The sequence below is a fragment of the Prionailurus viverrinus genome, chromosome D1 (assembly GCF_022837055.1).
Source record: "Prionailurus viverrinus isolate Anna chromosome D1, UM_Priviv_1.0, whole genome shotgun sequence".
NCBI lineage: Eukaryota > Metazoa > Chordata > Mammalia > Carnivora > Felidae > Prionailurus > Prionailurus viverrinus.
In genome coordinates this window covers 59,894,842-59,907,265 of record NC_062570.1, presented here as the reverse complement: position 1 = coordinate 59,907,265, position 12,424 = coordinate 59,894,842, and the positions used below count along the sequence as shown (strand labels likewise).

Genomic DNA, 12,424 nt, shown 5'->3' with positions numbered 1-12,424 from the left:
CTTGCTGTGTCATATGGTAATTCTATTTAACTTTTTACAGAATTGCAAAACTCTTTGCTTCTTTAATTATAAATAATGCTTAAATGAATATCTGTATACATGAGGCTTTTTTGATATTTTTACTTCTTTACCTTACTTGAAGTGACATCAGTGGGCTAAAGGGCATGGCAGTTTGAGATGCTGTCCGAATGCTGTCCAAAAGGAGTAAGCCTCTTTTGCTGCTGCCACAAGTGTCTGGGAATGCCCTCATCACCATACCAACATTGCACCAAAGATATTTGACTGTTTTTAATCTTAGAGAAGAGATGTTGTCCATCTCTAGTGGAAGTATAGTCTGGCCACAGAGTGGCTTACCTGACACAGCTCTGGATCGCCAGCCCTGAGTCCTCCTACCTCTGATTTCCTTGTCCCTGATGCTGACTAGACCAGTGTTCAGGTCCTACTGGGTCTGACTTCCCAACCCATCTCTGGTGTCCCTTTCTCCCCATCGACCTCGCAAAGATGAGATGAGTTTGGCATATAAAAGATGTTCTCTAGCTGTGGGACCTCCCCCTGGCACTTTGCCTCCTCTTCAGAAGACCTAAGTCCTCTGTGGTACCTTCCTACTTGGGCTGATTCTCACACCTTTCCTGTCTTTTCCTCTTGTTCTTCTCTCCCAGTTCTACAGCGAGTCGGGCATGCCTACCAAACACCTCTCGGACAGTGTGTGTGCTGTGTGTGGGCAGCAGATCTTTGTGGATGTCAGTGAAGAGGGCATCATCGAGAACACATATAGGCTGTCTTGCAATCATGTGTATCCTGTCTGGAGCCCCTGGGCCACATCTCTCCTGCCGCATGGCATTCTAGTCAGGGAGAGGAGGGGGTGGTCATGACCCTGGCATATTGTCCAAACCTTGAAGTGCGAGAGAGTCACAAAAGGGCAGACATGTGGGTGGTGTTCTTTGCTAGAGAAACTGACGCCCAGGAGTGGAAATTGCAGCCTCCCTCACTCTTTTCCACAGCTGGGGGCCACCTATGTACAGTGTTTATAGCCTGGCTGGATCAGAAAGGAGCCTGAGGCTGCACTAGCTGCCTTGAGGTTGGCTCAGTCACAGAGAGGAGCATCCTCTAGCTGGATCGCTCAGTATCAGAATCTAGTCTCCCTGAATGACACTTCCAGTATTTATCATGTACTTACTCAGCGCCCATTCTGTGCCATGTATTCTCTCCATTTTGCCCCACTACAACGCTGTAAGATAGAGATCATTTTCCTGTCTTCACATGAGAGGAAACAGTCAGAGAGAAAGGATGTGTCCATGGTTATACAGCTAATAAGAGGTGAAGCCAGGATTTGAACCTTTCTCCAGGGCTAGTGCATGGGCATGGGGCTCCATTGCCATTCCGGCTGCCTACCATTTCCCTTGACCAGTGGTACTCAGATTCCACGAGTTCTGCATCCGCGGCTGGTGCATTGTGGGAAAGAAGCAGACATGTCCTTACTGCAAAGAGAAGGTGGATCTCAAGAGGATGTTCAGCAATCCGTATCCTTTGTTTGGGTTCTTGCTGGGAATGGGCAGTGGGAAGAAAGTCCTGGCCAGCCCTCTGCATTTGTGTCCTTCTGTGACCTTTCCTCCTGCCCCCAACCTGGTACATACCCACCATTCCATTTGGCTCGTGATCTAAGAAAGTAGGGGGTGGAACATGGGACAGGACCAGCAGCTCAGATTCTCATCATAGTTCTAGATCTCCCAACAGTAAATTGATGGCAGTAGCAGCCCAACTTACTGTTTGCTCACTGTGTGGTTGGCACTTCAACAAAGTGCTCTGCTCACATTATCTCATTTGATTCTCTGGCAACTTGGTGACCTTCCTCATTTTACAAATGAAATGGTTTGGAGGTTGAATAACCTGCTCAAGGTTATATAGCTAATGAGTAATACCTTACCTGTGACATGTGAGGCTAGAGACAGGCTCTGTGCCTCTGCGGGGCCTGCAAGATGCAAGGATGGCTGAGGGACTCCTTGTTCCCATCCACTTTCAGCCCGGGACCACTGCTCCTCTGAGCTATGTCCTGTACCCTCTTGGCCTTCCCCACTTTGCCCTCACCTTCCTCTTCCTCCTCTCTGCCTGTCTGTTGGAAATTTCCCAGTCACTACTCTGCCCCTGCCCTTCCCCCCACTTCACTTCCCCTGGGATCCAGGGGCCCAGGTTTCTCCCTTCTCCCTACCCTGGCTGCTCGCTCACTTGCTCTGTCCTTCCCCTCTCTCCTCCCTCTCGCTCTTCTCTCTCTCTCCTCCCTCTCTCCCTCTCTCCCCTTTTTCCCCCCTCTCTCCCTTTCCTTCCATACCAGGGCTCCCTATCCCCTGGTCACTGGCTGGGCTGGGCAGGGGCCACTGCATTCCCACCTAGCACATTCCCACAGCCCCTGAACAGGAGGCTCTGGCCTGTCCCCATAAGGTTTCTTGTTTGGTTATTCCAGGGTCTAGTTCAGGAACAGTTAAGTAACTCCATGGTAGAGCTGAGACTTGGGGCTTCCCTTAGTTCCCAGGGATTGGGCCAGGCTGCTCTTTCTAATGCTATTGGAGGGGTTCCCTCACAGTGTCGTGATGTTCCTTTTCTGCTTTCCCCAGAGCTGGATTCCCAGACTTCCTCTCTAGATGTCTGGCCCAGCATTTAGTTACAAAGTTAAAGGAACGGAACTGATCTCTGGGGCCTCTTGGCCTCAGTAGGGCCTGGTGTTTAGTGGTGGGTGGGGATTCCTTAGAGCCTCTGCCCAGGGTTATCCCATGACTAACTTGTTCCCTGCTCTCTTCCAACTCGGTCCCTAGACTCAGCCCCTTCCTTGACCTAGAAAGCCTTCATTGTGGACATTACAAGAACCTTTGGGGTTACTTTATCTCATTGTCCACCTCCCTGCAGCCATTGGCACAGATGCACTTACAGCAGTCCCAGACTGTGTATTCTTACTTAAGACCAATGGGTCCATCTTCGAGAAGGTGTTACATGGGAGGCCCTCTTCTGCATGTTGGTCTTAGTTTAGTTTCACCTTTCTACCCTTCTCCCATGTCTGTCCTGTCTTCTGCATTGGTTCCCTGTTCTCTCCTTCCCCCATTCTCTGGGTTTAGCCCTTCCTTCTGACATGGAGAGGCTGGCTGGGGCTTCCTCTCCTTGTAGGCTCATTTCTGTGGAGCAGCTGAAAGTGTGGGCAGACCCTCTCACCCATCCCCTAGTCCAACCTTAGCAGCTCTTACACATAGCCTCTTTAACACACTGACAGCTGGGAGAGGCCTCACGTCATGTACGGGCAACTGCTGGATTGGCTTCGATACTTGGTAGCCTGGCAGCCTGTCATCATTGGCCTGGTGCAAGGCATCAACTACATCCTGGGCCTGGAATAGTCAGGAAGAAGAGCATCCACCCACTATGGACCTCAGGGCACTCTCCTCCCTGCCCTCCAAGACCTCCTGGGTGGGAAAGACTCAGAGGGGCACTTGGGCCACTCAGGACCCCTCCGGCTGTGTCCGGGCTGGGGAGGGAGACGATGGAGAGCCAGCCAGTGGGGCTGTCAGCAGTGGGGGCTTTTTAAAAGAATACTATTTTGATGAATATATTTAAAAACCTTTTTTATTGTGGAGCATAGGAATTGCCCCAACTCCTCCAGGCCTTACCCTCCTTGCTTGAGCAGGGTGGGAGCAGAGACACAACATTTTTGGTTTAAAGGAGCCTTCTCATCTCTGGCTGAGAGCCTCAGCCAATCCCACCCCCATCTTTCCTTCCTTCTGTGGGGCTCCAGTCTGGTTCGCTCAGTGTGGGAGAGCCAATGGGCTCTGCCTGGTGCCACAGATGTGCACTGAGGGGTGAGGTATCTTCCCTCCTCCCTGTCTGGGCCTGGGATCGGTATTGTGTCTGACTCTGTCTTCCCTTGTCCAGGTCCCATAGACTGGTTGAGGCAAGTGGAACCTTGTGACTTTTCTAGTGAGAGAAGCCCTGGAACCTCGTAATCCATTGAGGATGTGTTTGGGGGCAACCAGAAACAGCAGCAGCTTGGGTAACCTGCCCCCAAGCTGGGCTGTACTCAGCCAAGAACAGAGTCTATCCATATGTAGTTGGGCCATGGGGACTGCTATGGGTGGCAGTGATTGAAGGCCCCTTATGTGAACAGAACCTTTAGCCCGGAAGTGGTGACACGTGCCAAAGGCTACCCTGCCACATCACTCACTTCCTTCCCTGAAAGCCTGAGAGAGAGTATGTGCGTCTGTTTGTGTGTAGCAGAAGGACTATGACAGTTAAGACTCCTCCCTGTCGTCAGACAGTGTTCCCTTGAAGCAGCCAGGGGATTCCCAGCCCAGGGAATGTCCCTCTGTCAGCTTCCACGTTCATGGGGCCTACCCGGGCCTGGCAACAGGAGTGGTGGTGGGTGGGAAGAGAAGCAGGCAAGGCCCAGGCAAGGGATCTAAGGTAGGCCCCAGCTCTGGCCCTAGGAGTTCTGAAGGAAGTGGGAGGGTAAACGTGGGCCCTCAGCACTGGGTTCCTAGGGAATATGGCCCAGCTGGGCTTGCATCTTCAAGCACAGCAAGAGCCAAGCAGGATCTTGTCACTCCATTCTGAATAAAGCTCCGTGAGCTGGGTTGGAAAGCTGAACATCCATCTTGCTTTATTCTTCCCTGGGGTCCCTGGGAGTACCTTGTCTTTGCTGCCTTTTGCTATTCCCATTTGAGAGCTGGATCCTAGGGGTAGTTGGCCCCACCCCTTATCCCTGGGAATAGTGTGATGCCAGGCTCCTGTCCTGTGGCAGAAGGGCCCTGGGGCATCACTGGGTGACTCTCTTCCTCACCTCCTGAGGTCAGTGCCCTGTTGCCAGCACCTCTTCTCATGAGCCACTCTCAACTTTGGCTTCTCTCACCCAGCTGTGTTTTCCCATAGTCCCCCACTGCTCATGCTGGTGCACCTAGTTGAAGGGTCCAGGGATCATTCTTTCACTTTTGTTCCCCCTATACTTCAGGCTCATGTGAGAAGCCAAGACCAGGTTGTCCAAGGCTCTCTTTTCATACTTCAGCAAGCCTGAGTCCCATGACCTCCCGGTGGCCCAACTCTTGTCTTGGTTCCACTCTAAGGTAGAGTCCTGTCTCCTCTTCCTCCATCCCCACCCCACCCCCAAAGGACTGTCTCAGAAGCCCCAGGCAGCCTTGCCTCCTGACCTGATGGCTAGAGATAGGGGCACTCCCAGGGAGGAGTTTCATGAACTCCAAACCTAGTTCCATCTCCTGGCTTCCCTGGTTCTGTTCTGGGCATCCCATCACAGAGAACACACAGACCACAAACCTCAGACACTTGGGTCTTGTCCTTCATGCTTAATCACCAGTCCTGGTCTTTCTGCCTCTGCAGACACTGGCGAGACCCTGATAGTGAATGCTTACTCCAGTTTTGCATCCCGGGTGCCTCACTTAACCTCACCGTAGTCCTGGCCCTGCCCCAGCTCCATTTGTCCCATCAGCCACCAGACTGGTGCATTCATATAGCTCTGTTGTTGCTGAAGCCAGCACTGGGCTGCTTGCTCCCCTACTTCCCTGGGAGGCGCCCTCTCCTTTTTAGGGCCAAAGCTCCAGTTTATGTTCCAAGTCCTCAGCTTGACTCTGAGAGGTTCCTGCACACAAGGCTGGAGAGTGCTGTCAGCATAGTTCCTGTGTCATGGCTCATGTGGGTCTGGACACAGCTGGACTGAGTGTTGAGCTTTGAAGGGGCGGATTCTGAAAAAGAGGGCTCTTTGGGGCTTCTTGGGAGCCAGGTAGGGGGAAATTTAGACTTCCTAGTAAACCTAGACCTATAGTTCTGGCCATATAGTTTGTGGGGTGGTGGGTGGGGGTGGGGTTGGTGGTTGGAGGGAGTGGAGAGCCTGAGAAAGGCCAGGATGACAGGCTGGTGTGACATTGAGCCTGGAGTGGTCAAAGCGATCCAATATGGGGCCCCCAGTGCCAAGGAGAGCTGACCCCTTGAATATCAGTGTGAATGTGAAAGAAGCATGAAGTCTGCTCGTGTAGAAGCAAAGGCTGGTTCCGAAGAGCAAAGGTGGATGCCAGAGTCCTAACCCTTGACTGGGACAGAAGAATCCATCTGCGGGAGACTCATAAGTTCGTACCGTATGTGCCCCTGGGAGGGTGAAGCTGAGCAGGGACGAAAGATCCAGTCTGATGCCACTTGGAGAGTAGGGGGGTGGTCTGTGAGTTAGCAGGAAGGTTCTGGGCCATCATGAACTTCGGCTCCCAGAAGAGGTGCTGTGTACAGACTGGACCCAGACTGGCATTATGTGTGTGCCCTCTGTTAATAACTCAGAGCCTACTCTGGATTCCATGGTTAGAACAAAAGTGAAAGTGAAATAGAGGGGAGTGGAGAATGTTTTCCCAGAAGGATTTCACTAATCCTGTCCTTCCCGGAACCAGCTCCAGTGAAGAGAGCTTTGCCTCTCTTTGTGACGGGGTAAGTCCTTGGCCCCTCTTTGGGTCTGTTTCTCCATCCTTATAATGAAGGGGTTAGAGTGGACACATAACCACATAATGTTAATGGTAATAAGAGCTAGAGTGGGGAAAGACGGTTACTAGATGATCTTCAGCTTTGTTGCTACATTCTGAAAGAGCTCCAGCCTGTGCTGGATGGGATGCCTGGAGTAAATAAATAGCATTGCCTGGCAACCCACTCAGTTCAGACCGAGGGACAGCTGTGGAGTCTACAGGAAGGACAGGCCCATACAAATGGCTGGGATCCAGACAAGCCACTGAGAAGATGTGAGAGAAGTAGTTTACTCCCATTCTCCTCCCCCACCAGCCCCAGAGAGGAGGAAGTTGTCACAGTTAAATAGAGCCAGGCACGCCAGCTCCTTACACATCCGTCAAGACCATGAGACAGAACCGGACACCAGGTAGGACCTAGGGGCTGGCAAGGGCGGGTGGGGTAGGGCCTGAGAACAGAAGGGAGTGGAGCAGGCACACACACACACCCCCCTCTGCCAGGGGAGCTCCACCCTGCTGTTGTGCTCTCCCTTTCAGCCTCTGTCCAGCCTCTCTCCATTCAGAAAGGGCCAAGAGGTGGGGCCCGAGGAGTCCTTCTGCCCCTCTGATTCCCTGGGCAGAGCCCAGGAATCTCGGCCAGAGCTGCATCCAGGCAGCTGCCTCTCCAGCCAAGATCCAAGCCAGGATGTTGAGCATTTCCAGGCAGACAGCAGTTGACCTCTGTGACTGTCCTGCCCTCAGATCCCAGGCCTTTGCCTGTCCTGCTCCTATGTGCCCACATAGTCTCTCACCTGGCTGGAGCCACACCTCTACCTCAGGCCACCACCGCTTTCACTGGCTCATCTGGGATCACAAAGGACCCCTGCCCCTCCGGGCTCCCAACAGCTAAGCAGTGCCCAGCAATGGAGGTGACCTGGCCGGAACTGGAAGTCCCACTGAGTAAGGAGCGATTCTGATGGGAGCCTAAAAGGGCACGGTGGTCAGGGGGTGAGCTGTGGGCACAGAGGGCCCAAAGGTGGGATTGACTCCTGAGCTGCCCCCTTCCACTGCCTTCTGCCATGTAGCCCCACCAGCCAGGGCAGCTTGCCAGAGCACTCGGCATCCCCTTTCCCACCCAGCATCATGAGTGTGGGTGCAGGGCCCAGCTCCCAAGATGGGATGGAGAGAATTCAGACATAAGGATGGTCAGAGGACTCCCAGAGCCTTGACTGCAATATGCTCCGAGGCCCAGCCTGCGCCCCACCCAAGACCACTTGCCCTCTGGCCATCTTAGAGGAGCAGTGGCCTACTGCCTCCTTGACCAGGGGTCCTAGAGTCCCCAAAGCTGAGCATTGGAAAAGGCCATCTTGAAGAAACAGGGTCAGGAGTCGTCATCTGAACCAAGGACCCGTACCCATCCATATTCCTCTTGTTCAGCCCCAGGCCTGCCTTGTAGACAACCACACTTCCCCATTAACAGACTTTCCCACCTGGGTGGTGTGTACAGCAGTAATCCAGTTCCTGAATTGTGGGAGCCAGGGGGGAGGGCAGCATGGTGGAGGGGAGGGTGTGCTCTCCAGAAGGGCTAACAGCCACATGTGTCCCTAGATGGAATGCTGACCTTGTCCTGTACCGCCTGTAGCCGCTTCCCCCACTTTAGCATCCTGTACTGGCTGGGCAATGGTTCTTTCATCGAACACCTCCCAGGTCGGCTGAGGGAGGGCAGCATCAGGTGAGGGGTGCAGTGGCAAGGCTGGCAGGCAGGGGGGGTGGTTGGGGTTCCTCCTATGGTCTTCTCATGGCCTTTCCTCCTCTGCTTCAGTCGGGAGCGCCGGGGCCCACGCACCCAGCTGCAGACGACCCTCATGCTAGAGGAGCTGAGCCCCACCCTGCGCAATACCAACTTCTCCTGTGTTTTTGCCGATCCTGAGCAGACTGCCCAGCGTCACATCATCGTGGCCCAGCTCTGGGTGAGAAACCTGAGTGGAGGTTTCCACGGACAGGAGGAGTAGTATGGGGAGGATAGGGTGGGCTCTGCCCGGAGTGGCCTCCATTAGCGTCCACTGTGCTCCCAAGCGGAACTTAGGATGCAGGCAGGGGAGGCATGGCCTGAAGAAAGGTTACGAGAGATGTCCCCACCCTTGGCCCTGAGCCTTGTCTGCCTTCGCTTCCCCAGGCTGGGCTGAGGACAGTTGCGCCCTGCACTCAAGAAACCTCATCCTCCAGCGGGTCCCCTCTGCCTCACCATCAAGACAGGTGAACTCCAGAACCTGGATGAACATCATTACCTGAGCCGTCCTTGCAGCTCAGGCCTTCTTCTGCATCAACTTAATATTGTAGTCTTTCTTTTTTCCCTTTAATGGACTGTCCCAGGGAAGGGTGGGGGTAGATGCTGTTTCTGATCCACAGCTGCCTGGGTCCACAATGGGTACTCATAAATGATTTTTCAGTGGAGGCATGATGACATCTGCTCTGTCATTTAAGTCCTCATTCCACTTACAGAACTTGGCCCATCCCAGGAGGGAGTGTGGGAAGAGGGGGACTATCACTCAGAAGCTAAAGACAAAACTAAAGTCCGGGAACACAGGCCCTCAAAGTGTGGGAAGATCCTGTGGCCCCAGAAAGGCCAGGAGAAGGGATTTGAGAGAAGGCAGGTAGTCTGGGACACTCGGCAGGGACAAAGATATAAATACCCTAATGAACCTAAACTTCCCTTTTCCCACACAAATCAAGACAGCTCAGCACTTAAGGGAGAAAAATAGACTTTATTTACAAGTAATAACATTTAGAAAAAGATCCATCCCTGGCCCTTAAAAACCTTCCCATCACTCCAAAATCCCACCCCACTTTTACGTCTGGGGAAGGGGAGATGAGGTGCAGCTGAAGACTGCTCCCCTCCCACTCCCCACTGCCATCCCCAGGCATGGGGCCTATCTGTTCTGGAAAAGAGCATCTTCTGGGCAGCTGAGCCCTTGGGTGGATGGGAGCATCTCTAGGTGCACCCGCTAGGTCAGTGTCCAGTCCTGGACTTCAAAAGCAAGGGCCCTGCTAGGCGCAGGGACCAGGGCCTGCTCCTCCAATGGTCCCTTCTGGATTCAGAGGCTGAGGAGGACGAGGCTCTTGGGCCCAGCCACTCAAAGCCAGCCTCAAGTCTGGTTGTGATGGAGAAGTGACTTTGTTCTAAGAAAACGTCAGGAGGCAAGGTAGGGAGAAGACCCAGACACTCCAGGCCTCTGGGGACAACTCTGAGAACACCTCAGTTCACCTAGCGAAGGCTCCTGTGAAGATCCAGGTACCAGGCCGGGGATGTGGGCAGGCATCACTGTCTGTAGGGGTTTGGCCACTGCTGGCCTGGGAGCTGAGAGAAGGCACTGAAAGGGACAGTAGAAGGAAAAGGACCAGGCGAGGTCGGCACTGAGGACACAGGTGGGGCCTCTCACTGGTCCTGGCCCTTCAGTGCTTTGCCTGAAAGAGAGAGAGACAGTCACTTGGCGGGAGACTTGTGATGCCAGCAGATACAGCTGGCCTTGAGGCCTCTTTTAGCTCCAAACCCCTCTGACTAGGATCCCTTCCTTGGTGTGACCTGGACACATCTAGCTCCAGGTTATCAGTTGCTGGCTGTGCTGAGTTGCCCTGTGTCTCCTGTCCTCAGGGAGCAGCTAGTAAGACAGCACCTTCTCTTAGCCCACCCCCAGTGGCCTAGCTGGGCCACACAGTGGAAGCCTCCCAAGGGGTGGCCTGAGGGAGTACCCTGCTTCCACCCACTCTAAGAGTCCATCCACCCCCTTCCTTTCCCCGTCAGTGCTTCCACCTTGCCCTTGGCCCGAGGGGTGGCAGTGGCGGCAGCTATGGCAGCAGCAGTGGCGGCGCTGGCTGCAGTGGTGGCGATGCGAGGAGAGCGGCGGGTCCCGCTGCGGGTGTTGGGAGAGGCCTTGGATGGGGCTTTCTTGGAGGCTCCCCTCCGCAACAGGCTATTCCCGAGCTTCTTGGGTGTATTGAGGATGTTAAAAGCCATCGACTGGCGGCGGTCAGCCTGTCAGAGAGGGGAGGGCTGTCAAACTGGGCTGCACTTGGGCCCTGCCAGCAAGGTCCCTCTAGGATCTCCCTTCAGCCCCCACTGACCTGTTTAACAGCCGGAGCTGCTCTCTTCGGGGCCTCATTAGTGCTCTGTTTGCGCCCTTCGTGTCGGTCCCGGGGAGTCATGGGGCGTGGGAAACAGCTGGTGGCCTTCTTAGACTACGGGGAAGAAGAGTTCACATTCAAAACCAGTTGTGTGTCTCAGAGCCAAGTGGACCTTGTAAGTCAACACCACTTCCCTCCGGAAACCTCCCTTCCCAACAGTCCCTGTCCCTGCATCAAACTCTTGGAGAGAGAAACCTGCTAGATGGAACAAAACAGCAATCAGGGTCACCTACCTCAGGGGTACCAGGGCCCTGGTGGGGCTCTGAGGAGACCCGTTTGCGCTGCTGCCGGGTAGTGATCCCCATGCCCTCGGCTATCTGGGCTGGCTGCATGCTGGCTCGGCGCAGGGTCTCCTGGGGGTCACCAGTTTTCATCTCCTCATCCGTGATGGTAGCCAGGCTCAGGGAAGGCTGGATGGGATGGAAGGAGGGGGTCAGTGCAGCAGGACCACCCTAGAACTCTTCACGGGCCCGGCGTGTGCAGCAGCTAAAGCCTTCCTGTTGCGGAAGGTCTCCCTTCCCATTGTCTTCTCTACTCAGGCCCTGCATGGTCAGAGCAGAGTAGTCCCAAGCAGACCTCCACAGACTCAGGCCCACCCACAGTGATTTCACCCCGAACCCCTCTCTGCCAGCTATTCCACCAGAAGCATAAGGTCACTCTGCCGCAGGCCAAAGAGCCAGGCAGGGCACTAGGGCTCGGTCAGCATGGAGCGCTGAGGGAGGAGGAGAAGAGCCAGTGTGGGTCCCGTGCAGGTGACCCCGGAGCTCACCCGGGACTCCAGGGGATAGCAGGTCTTCAAGTGTGGGGGGCATACTCGATTGCGCTGCTGCAGCTCTGCAATGCGATTCCAGTCATCCAGCTGCTCAGGCTCATCCTGGCAGGTGCCCATGTAGAAGCTATTCCTTCCTGTGGAGGGCAGGGAAACTGAAGCAGGTGGGGCTAGGAAGCAGGAAGGCCAGGAAGAGTGAGGGTAGAGGCAGCAGGTCTCCCACAGGTCCTGGCCTCTTGCCAACTTTTGTGGCCACCACTCCTGTCCACCTGTCCCGTGGACTTCAAGCCCAGTAACCCAGAATCCTGCTCTGCTCCGCATGCTCTCCCTGGGGAGGTCAAAAGAAGTCATATACCGTATGCGGAGGCTGTGACACCCTAGAGAAACTGAGGACCAGGAATTGATGACCAAAGGTCCCTGAGGCGCCCTTCTGGCACCCCTTACCACCTGAGACAGTAATGGAGGACTCCAGGCAGCAGCTGAGCATCACTGTTTCACTGGGAGTCCCAGGCTCCCTCGTGTGACCATTTCCCATTCACCCTGGCTGAGATGAACATGAGCCTGATTGCCCAGCACAGCCCTGAGATTGCAGGGAGGAGGGGTCGGTGAGGTGCCGAAAGATAGTCAACCTGGGGTTTTCTTTGTGTGTGTTGTGTCCCTGTGGCCCCCTCACCTGGAGGGGCCCCGCTGGATACCCCAGCCTGGGAGCGGCGAGCAGAGCTGCGAGTGGTGGGCCGGTAGCCAGGCAGGCTGAGCAGAGCAGAGTTGCCATCGTCAGGAGAGCCCAGGCGGGCTAGAGACTGGGTGGAAGAGGTGGCTCGTGGGCCAGCCTGGGAAGCAGGGGCCGACTGTGTGCTATAGAAGGATGAATTGGCACTGTCCGGCTCTTCCACGTCTAGCTTCTGGAAGAGAGAATGGATCTGGTGGAATGGGGCCCTAACAATCCATAAAGGTGCCTCCTGTTCACTTTCCTGAATAGGGCCTCGGATCCCACAGCAGCATGTATTCCCAC

At 54.7% G+C, this 12,424-nt stretch overlaps 3 protein-coding genes across 15 annotated transcripts in view; 2 read left to right on the top strand and 1 right to left on the bottom strand.

Annotated features, from left to right (window-relative positions):
* RNF121 (ring finger protein 121) overlaps window positions 1–4,620 on the top strand; it is an 82,089-nt gene extending 77,469 nt beyond the window's left edge. For 2 of the 3 annotated variants that reach the window (XM_047879135.1, XM_047879133.1), the window contains exons 7-9: window positions 660–793; window positions 1,419–1,520; window positions 3,257–4,620. In XM_047879135.1, the coding sequence (XP_047735091.1) occupies window positions 660–793; window positions 1,419–1,520; window positions 3,257–3,377 (357 nt within the window). In that variant the 3' untranslated portion in view covers window positions 3,378–4,620. Of the gene's footprint in view, window positions 1–659; window positions 794–1,418; window positions 1,521–3,236 lie in introns of all 3 variants that reach the window. The other variant, XM_047879134.1, reaches the window with a different exon arrangement.
* NUMA1 (nuclear mitotic apparatus protein 1) overlaps window positions 1–12,424 on the bottom strand; it is an 83,638-nt gene that overhangs the window by 1,580 nt on the left and 69,634 nt on the right. For 8 of the 9 annotated variants that reach the window (XM_047879111.1, XM_047879109.1, XM_047879112.1 and 5 more), the window contains 6 exons: window positions 12,086–12,314; window positions 11,413–11,549; window positions 10,877–11,053; window positions 10,584–10,697; window positions 10,273–10,494; window positions 9,207–9,926 (listed from right to left, as the gene is read on the bottom strand). The exons of the other annotated variant lie outside the window; for it this stretch is intronic. In XM_047879111.1, coding sequence (XP_047735067.1) covers window positions 9,915–9,926; window positions 10,273–10,494; window positions 10,584–10,697; window positions 10,877–11,053; window positions 11,413–11,549; window positions 12,086–12,314 — 891 coding nt within the window. In that variant the 3' untranslated portion in view covers window positions 9,207–9,914. Of the gene's footprint in view, window positions 1–9,206; window positions 9,927–10,272; window positions 10,495–10,583; window positions 10,698–10,876; window positions 11,054–11,412; window positions 11,550–12,085; window positions 12,315–12,424 lie in introns of those variants that run through there. 9 annotated transcript variants of the gene reach the window in all.
* IL18BP (interleukin 18 binding protein) lies at window positions 4,775–8,922 on the top strand. Of its 3 annotated transcripts, none has more exons than XM_047879153.1 (6): window positions 4,775–5,093; window positions 6,799–6,892; window positions 7,224–7,421; window positions 8,070–8,193; window positions 8,284–8,431; window positions 8,638–8,922. In XM_047879153.1, exons 2-6 carry the CDS (start codon window positions 6,871–6,873, stop codon window positions 8,719–8,721), a joined length of 576 nt encoding a protein of 191 aa, XP_047735109.1. In that variant the 5' UTR covers window positions 4,775–5,093; window positions 6,799–6,870; the 3' UTR covers window positions 8,722–8,922. The 3 variants fall into 3 exon arrangements, with proteins under 3 accessions (XP_047735109.1, XP_047735108.1, XP_047735107.1); XM_047879152.1 differs by having other exon boundaries at window positions 4,775–6,107; XM_047879151.1 differs by having other exon boundaries at window positions 4,775–6,453.